At 35.5% G+C, this 19,784-nt stretch overlaps 1 protein-coding gene across 1 annotated transcript in view; it reads left to right on the top strand.

The window, feature by feature from the left end:
- LOC123868891 (peroxidase) overlaps positions 1 to 19,784 on the top strand; it is a 40,708-nt gene that overhangs the window by 17,432 nt on the left and 3,492 nt on the right. Inside the window, exons 2-8 of the mRNA XM_045911551.1 lie at positions 1,224 to 1,379; positions 8,610 to 8,686; positions 10,067 to 10,157; positions 14,620 to 14,811; positions 15,450 to 15,646; positions 15,935 to 16,108; positions 19,293 to 19,371. Coding sequence (XP_045767507.1) covers positions 1,224 to 1,379; positions 8,610 to 8,686; positions 10,067 to 10,157; positions 14,620 to 14,811; positions 15,450 to 15,646; positions 15,935 to 16,108; positions 19,293 to 19,371 — 966 coding nt within the window. The remainder of the gene's footprint in view (positions 1 to 1,223; positions 1,380 to 8,609; positions 8,687 to 10,066; positions 10,158 to 14,619; positions 14,812 to 15,449; positions 15,647 to 15,934; positions 16,109 to 19,292; positions 19,372 to 19,784) is intronic.

The raw sequence follows: 19,784 nt of genomic DNA, 5'->3' as shown, positions 1-19,784 counted from the left end.
AACTTATGCTTTTTCAGAGCACGTCACCGAAAACGGTCCACCGCCTTCTTCATCCACTACTACTTACTTCTTCAGGTCAGGTCGTCTATATATCTATAGGTACATGAGTTTCATGTAGTCCTGGCACGTAAACTAAGACAGCCCGTATATTATAGAGGTCAAATAGGGAATCTGCCGCTCCTATAATAATATAACAGATTTAGACATAGATATTTTTGATCATAGATTTAATAACTTTGTTAGAAAAGTAGTTTAGAAAATTAAGTAAAATAATAGAATATTGGTGCTCACATTGTTATTTCATCGAATTCTTAGGTTATTATTTAGATCGAGTATCAAGTGTTTATATTAAATTTACTTTATTAATATTAAGTAATAACTAAGCGTGCCTTAAAAACCATGGTCATGTTGTGCGACCATATAGGATTGCAATAAGGTCAAAATGTAGCAATTTAAGAATTAGGTGTAAGTTATTATTGTAATCTGTTTTGGTCGTCAATAAATAAATAAATAAATAAATAAATAAATCTTTTAATTTGGTATAAATTGCAAGTATGGCTAGGAATATTTTAATCTATACTCTATACTAATAAATAAAATTGGAGTGTCTGTCTGTAATTTCGAAATAACTACCTGATATAAAGCTCATATGGTTATTTGAACGATACCATAACCGAATCACACTTTTTTAAAATTTTTGTCTGTCTGTCTGTCTGTCTGTCTGTCTGTCTGTCTGTTTGAAAAGGCTAATCTTCGGAACGGCTGAACCGATTTTGACGGGACTTTCACAGACAAGTAGAGGATTCATCAGGGTGTAAAATAGGCTACTTTTTTAACCGACTTTCAAAAAAGGAGTTGTGTTTTTCTACCTATGTATACCGAAATCTCCGAGATTTCTGAACCGATTTGAGTAATTTTTTTTTAATCGATAGAGGAACTTTGCGACATTGCCCTATAAAAAATTTAGATTCCAACTCCTCAATCCTGATGCTGCAGGGGATCTGATCACCAAAGTCGATGGGATTTAGAAACTGTCGTCGGTTATAACTTGATATTGAAGGTATATTTACCAAGTAAAGACTTTGTCGCGCGGTACGGATAAACTACTTTTGTCCTGGGAACTCAAAAGTTCCCACGGGATTTCTAAAAACCTATATCCACACGGGCGAAGCTGCGGGCATCAGCTAGTTTGGTATATAATGGATGTTTTTCTTTGTTTTCAGAGCGCTCTTAGTAGCGCTATGTATCGTGTATGCAACGTCGCTGACGCCACTAGCTCCGCTCGGCGCCACAGCTGATGACGACTGCGCGCTCTACCTCACGGGGCCAGGCCGCTCCTCCGCCTATGACTACAGTCTCAACTTACTGAAGGGAAACTTGTGAGTACTTTCTGTTTTTCTATTACTATCCTCAATATGATCAACCCATCACCGGCCCCCTACTGAGCACGGGTCTCCCCTCAAAACGGATTTGGCCATAGCCTATAACGCTGGCCAATTACGGATTGGCAGACTACAGACACCTTTGAGTACAGTCAGCAACTAACCTAAGTTTGCTCCCGCCAGTACCTACAAGCGACTATGGTGCAAACCTAGATTTGTTGCTGACTGTACATTAAGGAGAACTTGCAGGTGTGTAGGCTTCCTCATATTTTCGTTTTACCGCTGAAACACTGAAATGAGAGTTGCGTACCTGGAATCGAAAGTCAAAACTTAGACCCCCGATTAGGAGGCCAATGTGTAGGTATATTATGTATAGAGTATATAGACCAATAGGCTATTACCGCTTTTAAATTAGCCAACCTTAGTAATTAAATATCGAATAACTAAAACGCATGTACACGAAGTGACAGCTGAAATGCCGATGTCAGGGCTCCGTGATAGGCCCAATGTCGCCGGCAGTAAGAGCGTGGGACATAATTACCATTGCATCATATACCCTGCAAACTTGACACACTTACTAACACTCATTACTATCACTTTCTTTATCTCACGCTGAACTCGGTCACGTTTTTGTTTCTCCGTTTATAAAGTGCCTACTTTATCTCTTTTTATCTCCGGTATTAATCAAATTGTGTGTGTGTATTATTGCACTAAATACGAGAATTTACGTATTTTATTTGAATAATTTAAAGCAAAAATTAAATATGTTACTATAATTAGTAGAAATAATTCGATTTATTAACCCCTACTAGCATGGATTAATCGCACCCGTGCCGAAGTAAATTTTTATCTGTAATTCCATATTAACTGTAATAAAACTCAAAAAAAAAATTGAAATCCATAGTAATACTAGTTTTTGCGGCCCATTCGCTTAACCGATTTTGACGAAATTTTGTGCAAAGATAGCTTATATCCCGAGAACGAATACGTACATGCTACTTTTTATCTTGGGAAAGTGAAGAGTTCCCATGAAATTATAAAAAACGTAAACCCACGCGAACAAAGTCGCGGACATCAGCTAGTAATAGAATAATCGCCACTATTTGCATATTTTACCCAGCGAGGTCATCGATCTCCGATTGGCTTAAATTCCTACTGTCTTCGATTTCTTTATGTTAGTAACCCAGTTTTTTGTTTTCTATTTCCGGTCACATGAGAGATTACCATAAATATTGTGTAAATGAAGATGAGTCGCTAAACGCGTACTGAATTGCTGTTGTTAGAAATCACTACATATGTAAATTCAGTCCACTTCGTCTGTCTGTTAGAAACGCTAAATCCAAAAAAAATGCTGGATTTTTTTTTACATAAATCGCCAATAGATCAGATTCCTGTTACAACAATATCCTAAGTTTAGGCTGCTTTTTAAGTAATGATGAAATTGCTTTCATTAGAACTAATTGAAATTTTAAAAAATATTGGTGCATTCTTTCATTCTTGGTGGTTGAATTTATTATGACGTAATTTATTATAAGTAGGTAAGTACGTCATTTCTATCTAACTTCTATTCTATTCTAACAACTCATACCTGTTGTAAAACTACAACTAACAAACTTTGTGAAAAATGTATACTTCCTGCTTAAATAAGTAGTGAGAACCATGAACCGGTCAGACTGCGCGGTAAGGATTCTCATGGTTGTAGACGTCTAGACTGTTATGTAAATACTAAGTGGAAATCAGGTTTATTTGTGCAACATCATAGCTTCATAGTGCAATTTCTCGCTAGTTGCATATTATTTCGCTTAAATAAAAATCAAACCTTAATATATAACGTTAAAAAATGATTATTATTTATAATACAAAAGACAAATAAAAGAAGACCATAGGCTGTGATAATATATTGTAAATCATTTTTAAATAAAAAATTGCGGAACGGCAGTATTCGTACAGATTTTCTGATTTGTGTTTTTAATATTTTGACTTTGTGAACGGTAGGTACTCCTTTTTTTTACAAATAGAAAGAAACGAAAAGTGCCGCGGCCGCCCAAGAACAACTTTCTGATAATAATTATTTTGGAATAATATTTATTAATGCCAGAGTACTTCCTGATCTTTCAAAAACCTTAGAGATGGAAGTTCTTACTTATTGGAGATGAAAATAATGTTATGTACAATTAATATACTAGTACATATTATTATACGAAAGTTGCTGTATTGTCATAACACTAAATTTAGATTTAACGGGTGGGCGTTTATAGCGAACTCACAAAGTTGAGGTCATCATAATGGCTAGAAAGTGGAGGAGGTTAGCGTAAAGGCGTTTATAAATTATTTATACAAAATCACCGTTTAGATAGCTAATGCGTTTAGGAACGGTATGTTCGATGATCGCTTGTGAAATACCTATGGCCATGAATATAGGTAGCAACCGGTGACCCCGCCGTACAAACGAAGGAAGCACAACTATCGACCCACTATCGACCAAATCTCTGTAATTACACGTCACGCACACAAACTCAACATAAATTCTACGAAACTGGCCACTTAACACCTTCCGATACGCATTTGACACAACGTAGTGATTATATTTTTTTGTTTGACACTTCAATGAAATAATTTAATTTTAAATCGTATCGTAATCGTGCTGTGCAAATTACACAACTTCAAATTGAAGTCTAGGGTTGTCAGAAAATAAATGGGGTAATTTTGCCTAAAAATGAGCAATTTTTTTTTCATTATATTTAGACAAATTTATATTTTATTTTTGATGACAATCATAATATAACTAAGCGAAAAAGGCTGTTTTGTTAATTAAAAGATTTTAAATTGATATTGAAATTTAACTAAAACAAAACTTATTACTAAATTGTAGTACATTTAATATACCAGTCTCCGTCATAATAGCTGCATGCCAAATTTATCATGAAGTACCTAGGTACCTACGTAATTGGTGTAAGTACGTTGGACAGATAAAAACATACGTTTTTATCTGTCCAACGTACTTACCATGTTGTCTTCTATGTTTTTTGTAAATGTATATGTTTGTGTGTGCAATAAAGAAATAAAAAAATAGGTAATCAAAATCTTACTACATTAATAATATTATTTAGTTATAGTTAGTCCATGATAGGTAGTAGGCACCCACCAAAACAACCTTAGCGACGAACGGAGGACTCGTCACGCGTGATGTGGTCAAAGATGGGACGCTATACGGATAGCTAGAATATTTATCTTTATTTAGGTATTTTTTAAGGTCATAAATGTCAGAAAACACAAGACAAATAAAATATGAACCCATTTTGAATAAATAACTTTGAATTTGGCTTAGAGAAAAAAAAACCGCTACCCAAGAGCCGCTTTGTGTAATTTGGTAAGAGATCTACGATATAGGGATGTAAACTTGCCCGGTGTATAACACCAAAAGTAGTGAATAGTCTACTAACCCTGCGAGATACGCTAAATAAAATCGCTAACTGGTACATACTTGGATTATTATTAAATATTTTTAGTGAATATATTGCGTTTTTACATTTGACTTTTTAACTTTTTTATTTTTAACTGTCAGGATACGATTATATAGTAAACATGGTGATGGGCACCCTGTTAAGCAGAGATTTTCAATAAGGCCAGAGGCCCTATACTGTAATTAATCAAAATTATGTAAAAACAGAGTAGGTAAATTTTAATACGTTGCAATCGATAAATTATTATTTTCTAGCATCGAACATCCATCGATTTGTAACTATCATAATAAAGACTAATCTAATGAGATCTCATTTTAAATAATCATCGTGAAAGGGAAAAATAGGGAAAAATAGGAAAATAGGCAAATTTTCATATGTGAATGGTATCATTCCATAACGCACACATACTCATCAACTGACAGTTCCCCTGCTTCATGTGACTTTTCGGAGCATACCATCCTGAGTATTTATTCATCCAAGATAGGTAGATGCGGCACTTCATAGTAACAATATGTTCCAAAGAACATCAGTGTTCGCACTCCTGTCAATCGAAACTCACTTTAGACGCGGTCCGTTTGTAAAAATGAAACTTGCGCTATAACTCTAAATTATATTCACGTTATCATATTTGAGTAGGTATAGGAAGCTTTAGTACATACCTAACTATAGTCTACTCTAATTTATCTACTTATCCTGAGTTTGATAGCAGACAGACAGGATAGTGCTTTCAAAGCGCGCTGGCTGTCTGCATTAGTTTGTATGTATATTAATTATTTTAACTAACATAAAATAAGTTCCTTACTTACACGTATTATTTGTACTAACTTAGATTAAGATAGTTAAGCTAACATAATATTCTGGGCCTTTGTTTTCTGACTAAATAAAGATACTCGTATTATTATAATAAGATTGACGGAAGTGCGGATACCGATGTTCGTAGGAGTATGTTGTTACTATAAAGCGCCACATCTAGTGAAACATGTATATCGCTGCCTATGGCGGTAATGTCGGTCGTGTGGACATAGTACATACGTTTAGAGGGCCGACCCGTTAGATGCACAAAACACTACTTAGTCGAGTAATCATCCAATAGGTAAACATAAACTTGTACTCGTGCAAAAACATTGTAGGGAATAATTCCGATATACTTGAATAAAATTGATTAAAAGTTATCTGGAGAACTTCATCCAAATATATTATTATTCACATATTATTCAGTAAATATATTAATCACGTCGAAAATAAAATCGTGACATTGATGAATTTGTATAAATTAACCAATTCAATGCTATTTAAACGTGTTGTTGATAAAAGTTGGATAAAAACTGACATTATTAACCATGTGGATAATAGATAAGTACGCTTTTTAATCACACTAGGCTATTTGTAGTACGACCACATTGCTTAATTTTACAGAGCAAGATTCCGGAAACGCCAGACCTTACTTATTTGCTGAGAAACAAAATGTGTGGGATAGAGTAATGTTATTATGTTCTATTCACGTGCGCATATATTATAGCACATATCTGCTAACTGGTGTCGTGGGCCAATTTATTAGGTATCAGCTGCTAAAGGCACCTATGTAAAAACATTACTCACTTTTCTTAAGCTCACGAAAAAATAACATATACCTAATAATATTACTTATAGAAGTAATCTTACTTATAGAAGTAATATTATTATATGTTATATTTTCGCGAGCTTTAAAGAGTCTAGTGAAAATGACCGCCCAAGGAAAGTATCTGGCAGTATTGAATTATTCCAAACTTTCTGTATAACATACATAAAAATTTACACTCAGACTTAAGTCGTAATTTGTAGGTATATAATAATATTTAGGAAATATACATAAAATCATAATGTTTTTAGGTACCTACCTTTAAAAATTGATACACACTATACACACTAACTCTACCCTACCACACACATTTCATTTCTCAAACAATAAGTAACGTCTGGCGACACTAGGTTTTTGGACCATTATGTAGATACATTATTAATTATTACAGTTCACACGCCCTGACCGATTGACGTTCCACTGAAACGGAAATGTGAGAATCTTGTAAAACGGTGCCGTATAAAATGCGTTGTGCGAGTCAGTGTGAATGCGGTTTTAAGTACAAAACCGATTTTCATTTGTTAAAATAACCTTCATCATCATCATATGATCAACCCAAACCCGCGGACTACTGAGCACAGGTCTCCTCTCAGAGTGAGAAAGGTTTGGCCATAGTCTACCACGCTGGCCAAGTGTCTATTGGCAGACTTCACTTTAAGGACATTATAGAGAACTCTCAGGCATCATCAGGCAGGCAGTTTTAATTGCTTAAAACACATACAACTCCTAAAAATTTGCGATGCGTTGGCAGGATTGAACCCGGAACCACTCAACTGAAAGCCCGATGTCTTATCCGCCAGGCTTTCACCGCTTTTTCAACCATGCCTACCTTTTACTTTGTTTCATCATACGGAAGTAAAACCTGCGGCTATCATTGTTTTAAAACTGGGTTAATGTACAGCTGTGGTCTGTTTGTTAAAAAATTGAGAGATCAAATCTCAGATGTTATCTGAATAGGTAAATAATATGTAGGTATACCATGTTGAGAAGTTTTCAAGACCGTATCTAATTAGTTGAACCAAAAGTATGGGTATTATTATGTTCAATTCTTTGTCTGCCTATAAACTCAACAATTTACTAATAGGTATATTATTAAAAATACGAAATTGTATCTGTTTGTCTGCTATCTTTTTAAGACCCATCTGCTTAATCTAGTACTTGCGTCCCAAAAAAGGACGTGGGCTACATTTTAGCCCGGTAAATTACAAACCCACGAAAATCTTAAAAACCTAAATCCACGTGAGCGAAGGTCAGGGTATCATCAGTTAGGATTTTTTTTTTATGAGTACAATTAAACACTCCTAAACCCAGCTTTACACAATTTAGTTTCATGAAAATCATATAATATGTATCTACCTACTTATTCTATGTTTACGTCATTTACTTTTAACTGCTGATAGCGATAGTACTATGATACATACTATAATTTTTGCCTTAGTTTACTTAAAAGCTAAGCAAGTAGCTTCATGCTGAAATGCGTACCTAAGAAACGCACTATACGGCCCACTGCGAACTGACGATGAAATTATGACACGAGGGAAAACCTAACTCCAGAAGGTCTAAAGCACCGGACGAATCGCATTGCTTACGCGTTTGTCCGAGAACAGTCCTGCGATTTGTTTATCTTTTAAGTAACTAAGGAAAATAGTAATAAGGATGATTAACATAAGCTAAGGAGAAAACGTGAGATAACTTCGACCGTTTCCTACAGGTACTAGTTCACGTTAAACCGGTCAATCTGATGTGGATAATAAGTGTGCGGTAAGCGAAAGGATTTTTGAAAGTGAGCGTGAATCCTGCGCTTACTGATCGAGTTGCCTAATCTATCGTGCACGGCGGTCCACAGACGAAAGCATTGTTGATTCGTATTACGACATAAAGAGTTTTAAAAAGAGTACATAGGTTTATGTATGAATCTGTATCCACAGCTGATACATTTTTTAGTATCTAATCTAGTAGAACATTTTTTAGTTCTATATTTTTGTCGGTGTGTATTTTCAGTCGAAAAAAAATTGCATTTTACAGAAAAATATTTAGGTATACATCAGCAGATATTGGCATTGGCAGTCTCCCAATCCGCACTTGGCCAACGTGGTATATTTCGATTTTGAATGCATGTTTGATAAGTTTTTGTTTTTGTTCCAGTGCATACGATGGCCAACACACTTGCATAACATATGAAGCCATAAATCAAGCTTACCTCGATGCCAGAAACAGAATTTGTAAGTAATCTTTACACACTTAATTTTAATAATAACGTTCACCCACGGCCTTGTTGGAAAAGTTGTACAATATTGTGCAATATTCCGAAAAGTCAGAAAAATCGCATACAAAAATCACAATACTGTTACGCTGTTTTTGTACGGGAAATCTTTTTCCTGTCGAGCTAAGAAAAATGTCTAGGTCATATTTTATGCAATTAGGTATAATTATGAATTTATTGGAGTTTAACTTATTTTTAGGGTTCCGTACCTCAAAAGGAAAAACGGAACCCTTATAGGATCACTTTGTTGTCTGTCCGTCTGTCCGTCGTGTCTGTCAAGAAACCTATAGGGTACTTCCCGTTGACCCAGAATCATGAAATTTGGCAGGTAGGTAGGTGTTATAGCACAAGTACAGGAATAAATCTGAGATCCGTGAATTTGTGGTCACATCATTAAAAAAAAATTAAAATATGTTTCAATTTTCAAAATAAGATAATTATACCAAGTATATCATATGAAAGGGTTTTACCTGGACATTCTAAAACAGCTTTTTATTTATTTTTATGCATAATAGTTTTTGGTTTATAGTGCAAAATGTTGCACAAAATACCCGAGTACGGAACCCTCAGTGCGTGAGTCTGACTCGCACTTGGCCGGTTTTTTTATTATTGTAACGTAATTCATATAAAAATGTACATAAATAATGGCAGGCAGTACCCTTGCCATTAAATACGTTTGTAATAATAATGTTAATTTTGGCTAATATATACAAAAGGGACTAGGGAATTTCTTCAAAGTTTACGTTCGGGCTTTTGGGTAGGTACAGTCAGCAACAAAACTAGGTTTAGTTACAAGAGACTATGGACGGGTGCAAACGGGTGACTTTATTGTACCACAGTGTGAATACATACAGTGAGATGAGGCCTTTAATGTTTGGGGACAAGCCAGCTGCATAGCCTTAACTTTTAACACCTACATAGTACATAGGTACCTACCTGAACGACAGATCTGCTACTGAGCAAATATAGTTAGGTTTGGCGACTTCTGCCGGTCGGTTTATTCCTTCCTCCGTCTCACACCTGTGATTGCTTTGTCTCTAAGACAGAGACAAGTTATCACTTGAGGCCGTGGTAGTACATATACCTAATATGAGCCCAGATATATAAAAATACTCGTTATTGCAATGTCATTGCAATCCGGCGGCAAAACAAGTAACTATTTTTTACGAATTAACGGTTAAGTAAATTATGTCTCATTATTTCGTAAGTATATTTTAAGTGATTGCATATGACCTGATAACATTTTACGTCCAGACTCGTTGATATTTTTATGTTTTATATTTATATAGGTATAAGTTATTTTATTATCAATTAATATTACATTTTTTCTGCTCAACAGTGGTTTCACAGCCAAAGGGCGACTGGAAAGCTGAAGACTTCGCAAGTGTTGGAGAACTTATTCTGGACATCTCAATTAGTTTAGCACGAACGTAAGTTTATTATTTTATTTAAATCCTAAACTGGAACCAAGAACTAATAAATATAATACTTCTCTATCTGCACCGTTTTTCTCATTGCTGAGGGTCCTTTCCATTACTCGTGTAGGTACTTTTTAGAGGTTTAAAAAAACGTCGGATGCTTTATGTGCTTATTCCTAGACACAACGACGCGCCGTTCGGCAAAATTAAATGAGTGACAAATGATAACAAAAATAAATCAAATATATTAATGTAAATATTCATATCGTAAAATAATTGAAATTCTGCAACAGCTAGACGTGTGACTACAGCATAAGCAATTATAATTAATACTAATGAATAAAATAACTAAATAATCTCAGTGTTAATCACGATACACCAAGTGTGACTTGACATTTGGAAGTCCAAAACCAAAACACTGGCCTTGTCACTGCTAGTCTAAATCTATTTCGTTCAACACGGATCGTTGATAGAGAATGATTAGTGCAAAATTACGACCACAAGGGCCAAGGCTGACCCGCCTTTGAATCCGTTCTTTTGTTTTCTAGATGTGATCATTCACTGCCATGGTCCGAGCACGACGCGGATAGAAACCAAATAAAACAATTTTATATTCACCAATTAATATCTGTCATTCCATATAAAAGCTCTCATATAATATTACCTTTATAAAATAGGCGTTAATGAATCATTGACTAGTTTTTACACGGTTCGATTAAAATATATATTATTTGGTAACTAGTTTTTATCAATTTAACTGCATTGATTAATTCATAGAGCTTAACTTTTATTATTAAATACATACGTATTGGAGTTGTAACGTGGAACTATACTTTCTGCTCTAGCAAGATAGGTAGATACCTAAGCAGAAAGGATTTCAAATTGTATTTAATAAATTATTTAAGTAGTTTGTAAGTTTTATATAGCTATTATGTGGTTCTTATCTGATTAGTGATCACGTACCTATAGCTCAAACATAAAAGTAATGAAGAGACTGAATAAACAGTATCTTCATTTCAAATTTTCTTTAGCTATATTATCGTAAAAGTTACTTTATGGAAGTAGAAAATACGTCCGATACGTCATGTTTATCTCGAAATTAATATGACATCTTCTGACATAATAATAAAAATAAAATGATGAAACTAATTTTCTTTCCGCATGTAGTGACTGGTAAACGGTATAGTTAATAAACATATATTTATAGTAATCTAAGTAATAAATAGTAAAAGCGCATATTGTGAAAGAACATAAAATTCTTACGACCAAGGTTTCGTAGATTGGTAAACAACACAAGAGGAGTGATCTATTGTACCTATGTTCCATTAAGTTATCATTGCGTATCATCGTGAAGGTCACTTGTACCACCGAAACACTGAATTGTTATCGCTTGTAATGATTGACAGATTTGGGTCTTGTATTGTTGGAGTATTGGCATGATACTCTACCTCACAACTAGAGACCCTTGTAAGACCCTCAATCCGCAATGTTTTGAGAAAAGTACCCACAGAGAATAACAATTTGCTCGTGCTCATGAACTGTCTCTAATAAACCCTTCTCTAATAATATATATTATGTGTATTAAGCACCTGGTATGTGGCTAATGTTACCCTACCAGGCTTACCTACGAGTAGGTACCTAAGTCACATTAAGGCTTTTAACGCTGGTGCTACATTACGCGACAATACTGGCAATCCAAGCAACAAATGTAAATAGTAACATTGTATTACATTATGTGATATTGTTTCAATAACATACTGGTTGCTCTGGCGTAAAACGGCCTTAAGAATTAAAAAAAATGGCACATAACATAAGAAAACACGTGTTACCTAATTTAATTGAAAGTATTTTGTGCCTTTCTAAGCCTTACACGAAAGTGTACAGTAAGTTTTGAATTTAGACTAATTAATTATCAAAAAGTAAAATATTTATTTACATAAAATTAACATTAAGAAACCATTTTATGCATTCCAGTTTTATTTCCACTTCATAAAAATCTAAATTGAAACCGTTAAATAGAATAATTAGAAAATTTTATTGCTAAAAAGTTGCTAAGCATAAATTGGAAATGTAAAAAATACTTACGAGATTATGTTAAACAGTTTGTCCTTGCTACATTATCCTCCCTACCCTGCTACATTTTGAAATTTTTAAAGAGGTGCCCGTTATTTATTACCTTAACACTCTAATAACACTGACCAATACGTACTTAGTTATTTTATTATGTTTCTAATTATAAAAACACTAAGTACCTAGATGATGGACCCGACTTCGTCGGCGTGGATTTAAGAATCCCGAGGGAACTCTTTGATTTCCGGGATAATAAGTAATAGCCTATATGTCAGGCCTCAGGATGTAAGCTACCTCTATACCAAATTTCATTAAAATCGGTTAAATTATTGGGTCGTGGAAAGCTAGCAGACAGACAGACGGATAGACAGACAGACAAACAGACAGACACACTTTCGTATTTATAATATAAAGTATATATATATATTTTTTTAATTAAAGATTAAAAACATAAACTCAATCATCTTATCTTCGTTAGGCACCGAAAACCTTGATCTACATTCCAAACTTATTGTCTTTGACCTCGATAATGAAAAAAAAATGTTTAAAATTGGACCTTATTCGCATACGAAAGTAAATTGGACCGGACCGGACTGCATAGCTCACATGCATATAACGGCTCGTTACGGTGATTCATTGGACAGCCAAGTTCTCAACTTCCATTTTACCCAATTTGGCCAAAGTTATGGGTCTGGTATTAAAATGTATCTAAGTTCTATACCTACACACATTTTGTACTTGTTCTTTTACGTGTGAAAGATTTCAACGCCCTGCACACCACAAACTCGCAAATCCTGCCGTACAATTTCGAAAAAAAACAGCTAACTACAAAAACATATTTGTGAGTTATAAGTACGCGACAGGTCGAGATAACAATCGGGGTATGAGGCGGGGGCGGGGGGACGCACCGCACACCCGCACGTTACCCGCGCTATCCCGCAACGGGTTAGCGCGGGGGCTGTGCGCATTGCCATCTCTACCTTGTCGCGTACTAAGTATAGGTATCGTCAAAAAACATGGGAATTCAGAAAACTTATGATGCTGCGTAGGACCAAACTAAAAACCTTAGTCCTACGTAAATACCTAGTAAATATTATTCTTATTTAGATACATCAGTTTTTGAAAATTTGCTTGTTTTTGGTGGCAGCTCACTTGTTTTTAAAGTTTAAACCGCGTTTTAGAAATAGGTGAGAGAACTATCTTTTAAAAAGTAAATACTTAATAATAATTTTAGTACTTACTATAAATTAATAAATTAATTAAAGACTTGTAAAGGCTAGCTGAACGGAATACGGATTCATGCCTTCATATTTTACTGCCACTATGAACCTTGACATTTTAAACAATGTTAATTTATTATTAATTACTTTTGTTCTTCACTAGGATTTGTAGATCAAAACGATAGCTGCTAAATTGAATTTCATCATAAAGTTTTGAATTTATTATAGTCAAATAATAACCTTTATAAATGATGCGTGGACAACAACCCCCACCCTGCCAGCCACAACTTATAATTTCCCATGAAAGGAAATTGTTAACCATGTTATCGGCTTGGATGAATAAATACTCGTTATCGGGGCAACATTTCAAGATTTCCATTTTTACCCGACTGCGGCAAAGCCTAAGGGAAGGGTCATGATTTTAGCAGTCTATGTATGTATGTTTGTGTCCAGATTCTGTGTGTTCCACTGTCGTGACTAAACTACTTGACCGATTTTGATGAATGAGGTTTCAATTGATTCGTTGTAAAGGTCCAGGTGACATAGGCTATACTTTACACGAAAATAATTGACCTAACGAATGTTATATCAAAAAAGTGAGGGTTTCCAAAAAAATTTATCACGAGTTCATGAATATAAATGTATAACAATATTAAAATATACCTAGCGAAAGAAAAACAAAGATGATCGTCGTAGTCGGGTTTTAGTTTTCAACTTTATCTTGTTGTACGATGCAGATGGCAGCCGAAACGCATAATTAACGTATTTTGCGCAACATTACCGATGTATGTCGGGCTTAATCCTACCATTTACAAAAATAATCATTTTTGTTGCAATTAGTTCCATCTCAAAGCGTTTTTCCACTTATTTCTAATGTACTAAATTATAAGAGTAGTAGCTTATGCCCGCGATTCATCCGTGTGGACTACACAAATAGCAAACCCCTATTTTACTGTCTTAGGGTTTAAATTTTCAAAAATACCATCTTAGCGAATATCTAAGTCGTAATAGGTAACTGCATGCCAAATTCTAGCCCGAGCCTTCCAGTAGTTTGAGCTGTGTATTGATAGATCAGTAAAGTCAGTCAGTCAGTTACCTTTTCCTTTTATATATTTAGATTTTTGTAAATGGGTCGAGAGGAATATTTAATAAAGTACGTTTGCCTAACGTCAATTTCTTTACAGGTATGGCCTAACATACGAAGAAATCGAAAAAGGTCTACCTCTGATCGACACGTCTCGCACGCTGATTCGCGAAGTATGTCCGCCGGTGTTCTCCCACGTGGAGTGTCGCGCCGGCAAGTACCGCCGCCTTGATGGACTCTGCAACAACCTGAAACACCCCACGTGGGGTGCTACCATGGCTCCATTCCAACGGTAATTTTTTTTAAATAAAAATAGCGAGCAAACGAGCCGGCGAGTATCATCAGTTAAGGTATATGAGACGGGTCTGCCCGCGAAATTCAAATTGAATTTGGTTTTTCGCAATTTGTAAACTAATACGACAAAGGCTTATGGCACATTAATTGCGCCAATAGCAGTATCATCCTCACAGGTTTATATAAAAATCTTTACTTGAAAGAGTCCAGTTTAAGAAATTATATATTAAGTTATAGTATTGACTAATATATATTATATATTATATATATAAGTAATAGTATCGACTAATTTTTGAGTAACTCGTGTCAAACTCATTATTTTGACTAATTTCAGTAAGTAAAGATTTTTGTGTAATCCTGTGAAGATGATACTACCATTGTCGGAATTAGAATGCCTTAAGCCTACTTTGTCGACTCGTCTCAGTGATTACCACCGCCCATGAACATTTGCAGCACCTACCAGAGGAACCGCCAATGCGTTACCGGTCTTTGGAATTTATATTTACCTGTATCAGAGACTAAACATAATAATTCTGACAGATCTTGTTATAGCAATTCTAAATAATATTTTTTCACAACCAGAGATATATTTTTTCTTCACTTTATTAATATTAATAATAATTTGTCATTTTCAAGGTTAATCGGCCCTCTATTCTCCGACGGCATAAACGCCCCTCGAATATCCCACTCCGGGCACGACCTGCCTCTATCCCGCGTGGTGTCCCGAACAATGCACCCCGATGATGGTTTCCACGACCACGCCGGTACTGTCATGGTGATCGCTTGGGGACAATTCATGGACCACGACTATACCTTAACAGGAACTCCACTTGGTAAGTCCTCTCATATCATAATATGATCCTGGACCTATACCGACTGCAATAGATGATAGCCGTGACGTCATCCATTTGGAATTAATTTTTAAAAATCCTGTGGAAATCTGTAGCCTATGATCATCCCCGGGATGCAAGTTATATAATGTCGCTTTAACGGGTAGGCTGTGAAAAGCAGACAAACACTTCTGCATTTTTAATATTAGACCATACTATCACGCTGGAAGTATGGAGTATCGAAAGGTGGACTAGAAAAGATTTTTCTTTAAAAAAGCGTCGCTTTTCCAGATCCGGTTCACCGCAACGATCCTGAGGAATGCTGCAAGCGACCACTGCACCTCAAGCACCCGTACTGCAATGAGATAATCGTGCCGGACGATGACTACTTCTACCGGCTGTTCGGAGTCAAGTGCATCGACTTCGTGAGAGGATTCCCTTCGCCGAGACCCGGCTGCCGTCTGGGTAAGCACTTTTAGCTTTTTTTATAGAATGTCGCATCATCATCATCATGATCGATTCACCGCCAGGTCACTACTTAACGCAGGTCTCCTCTCAGAATGAGAAGAGTTTAGGCTATAGTCTACCACGCTGGCCAAGTGCGGATTGGCAGACTTCACACACCTTTGCGAATATTATGGAGGACTCTCATGCATGCAGGTTTCCTCGCGATGTTTTCCTTCACTGTCAAAACAGTGATATTTAATTGCTTAAAACGCACATAACTCCGAATAACCAGAAGTGCGTGTCCGGGATCGAACCCACATCTCCCGTGGCATCGTAGAATGTTTACGTAATTGCAATGTCAATATTCGCCCCCGGCGGCCAATCTCCAAAGAGATAAGCCATCTGCGCGGGAAATATTAGGTATAGTACGCAAGTAGGTTTGTGGGCTTTCAATTGCAACTCAAACTGCAATTGGAATAGTCCCTCATTCTCATAGTCTGATGGGCCAGAAATCCGACACGACCCGAGAGAGATGAGGCGCAGGACCAACGACTTGACGTGCTCTCAGAAGCACGTGGGTGAAACACCGTCTACTTTATAACTCCGAGATAGTATCTACTGAGAAATTTTAAAGAAAAATCTTATTCAACTTGACCAGCGGTGGACTGGCCTAAACCCTTTCCATTCTGAGACGAGATCCGTGCTCATCAGTGAATGAGTGGGTTGAGATGATAATAATAAAAGCTTTTCCAAAAGTCAAAACTCAAAACACACATAGATTTAAGATTTTAAAAATCCCGTAGGAACTTCCGGGATAAAAATAGCCTATGTTACTCTCTGTTCTTTCAATTATTATTATTTCTATGCCAAAAATGAGGATTGGTTGCGTAGTGAGGGTGTGAAGGAAGGGCAAAAAAACAAACACATTTTCGCATTTATACTAGTATACTTAAATTATAACCAACCAAGGTTCCATGATAGTCATTTGTTTTGAAATTTCAAGTTGCAATGTGTAAATAAATAATTAGTAGGTATGTTTATCAAATAAGTCAAATCATAATAAATGATCTGCAGAACAATAAGCAATGTGAAATAAAATCACACATGATGTTCAAACAGCTAGGTAGGTACTCAGTATTTCAAAATCTGAATGTACGACCACAGACCGGCAATCGATCACTTGCGGTTGTTTGCATTTTATACGTTCGCACTGTATGATACATGACACCTTACATTGTTCCGCAATACCAATCATCTAAGATTTAAATGATATTGTGTCAGTACAAACTTCCCATGAATTAGGACCGAACAGCATTACTTACACATTACAAAAGTGCCTTCACTTTACTGTATATTCTGAATTGGGATTGATGATTACGTCAAAAATAAATTATTTCTTAGGAATTATTAAATAGAGGGTCTTCCAAAATTCGTAAAATCCCCGTCCGCTGTTTTGAGTTTGCTAACCATTTTTAATTATGGATTTAACTGAAAATAGTACCTATTCGTCTCGTACTTACACTTTATACTTTTATTAACAGAGTCGGTCTGAGATCCGTAGAGCGAACTTGTCTTTGCTCAGACTTAAAAGTCAGAGTTAAAATGAGGTAGATTTATGTAGAGATATAAATCTGTCTCGTTTCAACTGTGTCTTAAAGTATAAACAAAGTCAGAGTGCTCTCTTTAAGTTTCAATCTTATACTGATGAAGCTTTCAAGTGAAAGCTCATTGCAGGCACTCTATATCCAGCTTTGCTGATTTCAAGAACAGGGATCAGAAGAAATATTTTTTGTTTACGCTATATTTCATAAGTGGGCATAATGTCGGTTACAAAATGCGGACCACTTCCTTTAGAGCTTTTTTTTTCAATTTAAATTTTAAACTAGTTATCATAAGATCTTCATAATTTTAGAATGTATTAAAAAAGCAATCACGATTACGTGAGTGTTTATGAAATACTTATTCTATTTATATGTGTTATAGTATATCCATACAGTCACTCCATTCTCTATACTTACCTACATACAATTTAATGTTTTGTGACCGGTTCTTGACCTGTTCATCTGCCGAGTGAGAGGCGAAAGCAGTTCGTTACGTGTATAGATCCCTTGCGTAATGTAGTGCAAAAATTATACCGACCGATAAAACTACGTATATAAACAACACTATAAAAAACCTCTCACTTTTATTATAATCTAGATGAAACCTCCGACTTTGTCCACATGGATTAAAGATTATTGAAAATTACGAGCATTAATTATTATTATTAATTGAGCTGGCAGCTACCTCGGACAAAGAATTAGTCTAGCTGTTCAAAGGGGGAACGCTGCCAGTATCTTCGGAACCTTGCCTAAAGAGACTCCTTTTAATAATATATTTTAGTTATTATATTGTATTTTTTAAGGTTTTCAGTTTTAGGTTCATTGTTTTAGTAAAATATTTTTTCCTGGATAGAAGAATTGTACCGATTTTTATTTAAAGTTAGAGCAATAAAATTTTTGAATTATTGAAAATCACGTGGAAATTCTTTTAACTTCCGGGATAAAAAGTAGCCATCTGTCTCCGAGATGCAAGCTATACCTGACTCTGTACCAAATCGATGATGCCCATGGCTTCGTCCATGTGGATTCAGGTTTTTTTTAAATCCCGGGGAAACCCTTTGATTTTCCGTGATAAAAGTAGGCTATGTCTGTCCCCGGGATGCAAGCTACGTCTGTACCTTTAGTCAAAATCGGTTTAACGGATGGACCGTGAATAGCTATCAGACAGACCGACACACTTTCGTATATAATATTAATATGGATGTTGCTTTAATAATCTGGGCGGGTCCTAGATTTGAAAGCTTAAATATTTACTTATGATTCACTTACACCGGATATCTATCAATCAATGTTTTCTAATTTTTACTAGGCATTTTGAAGTCGGACAAGATTGAAACTTGTAACACACACGAAGTTTGAACTATTCATAAATAATTAAATATTAGTACTAATCTCTGCTCATTATGTAGGTATGTAGGTACATAATAGGAATGGAAAGATAGGAAAATTATGTATTAAGTAAAGTTTGGTTTACAGTTAAGTATGCAAATCTACTACCTATACCTATATATTTATTATTTGTGTACATGTATCCTTTAGGCAGAGAGGGAGGCTCTAAGATAGGTGTAAGAATACTTTAAGTAATAGTCCAATTTTTCCAGGTTCAAGAATTCCCTTCAATACCTTAACCGGAGTCATCGATGGGAACACCGTGTATGGTGTTACTGAAAAATTCGCTAGGTAATATTAAAATAGTTCATGAAATTGTCTATAAGCAAGGTAAGTGAGGGCGTACTCGATTCCTTTACCAACCTGAATACCGGTTCTTTAGGTAATCCGAACCCTTTGTAGCTACCTGATATTGCAATGAAAAAATAAGCGAAGTCTCTACTAGTAAACTGCCAGAAATCACCTCTGGCAAGTCACTTGCACTGTGTAAATACTCACAAAAAGGAAAATTTTGCGGGTTTTGTAATACCTACTAAAACTTGCAGAAATTAACTTGCTGTTAATGTTTATACAATGCAAGTGACTTACCAGAGCTGATGCAAGTTTTTTTGCTAGGGGATAATGTATCTACTTACTAGCAAAAAAACTTTACGATCTATTGGACCAAAAGTGTCAGAATAAAAAGCTTGACTTATACAAATAAT

This window comes from Maniola jurtina, chromosome 10 (genome assembly GCF_905333055.1).
Source record: "Maniola jurtina chromosome 10, ilManJurt1.1, whole genome shotgun sequence".
In the NCBI taxonomy this organism is placed as follows: Eukaryota; Metazoa; Arthropoda; class Insecta; order Lepidoptera; family Nymphalidae; genus Maniola; species Maniola jurtina.
This window is presented reverse-complemented; position numbering and strand designations above follow the sequence as displayed.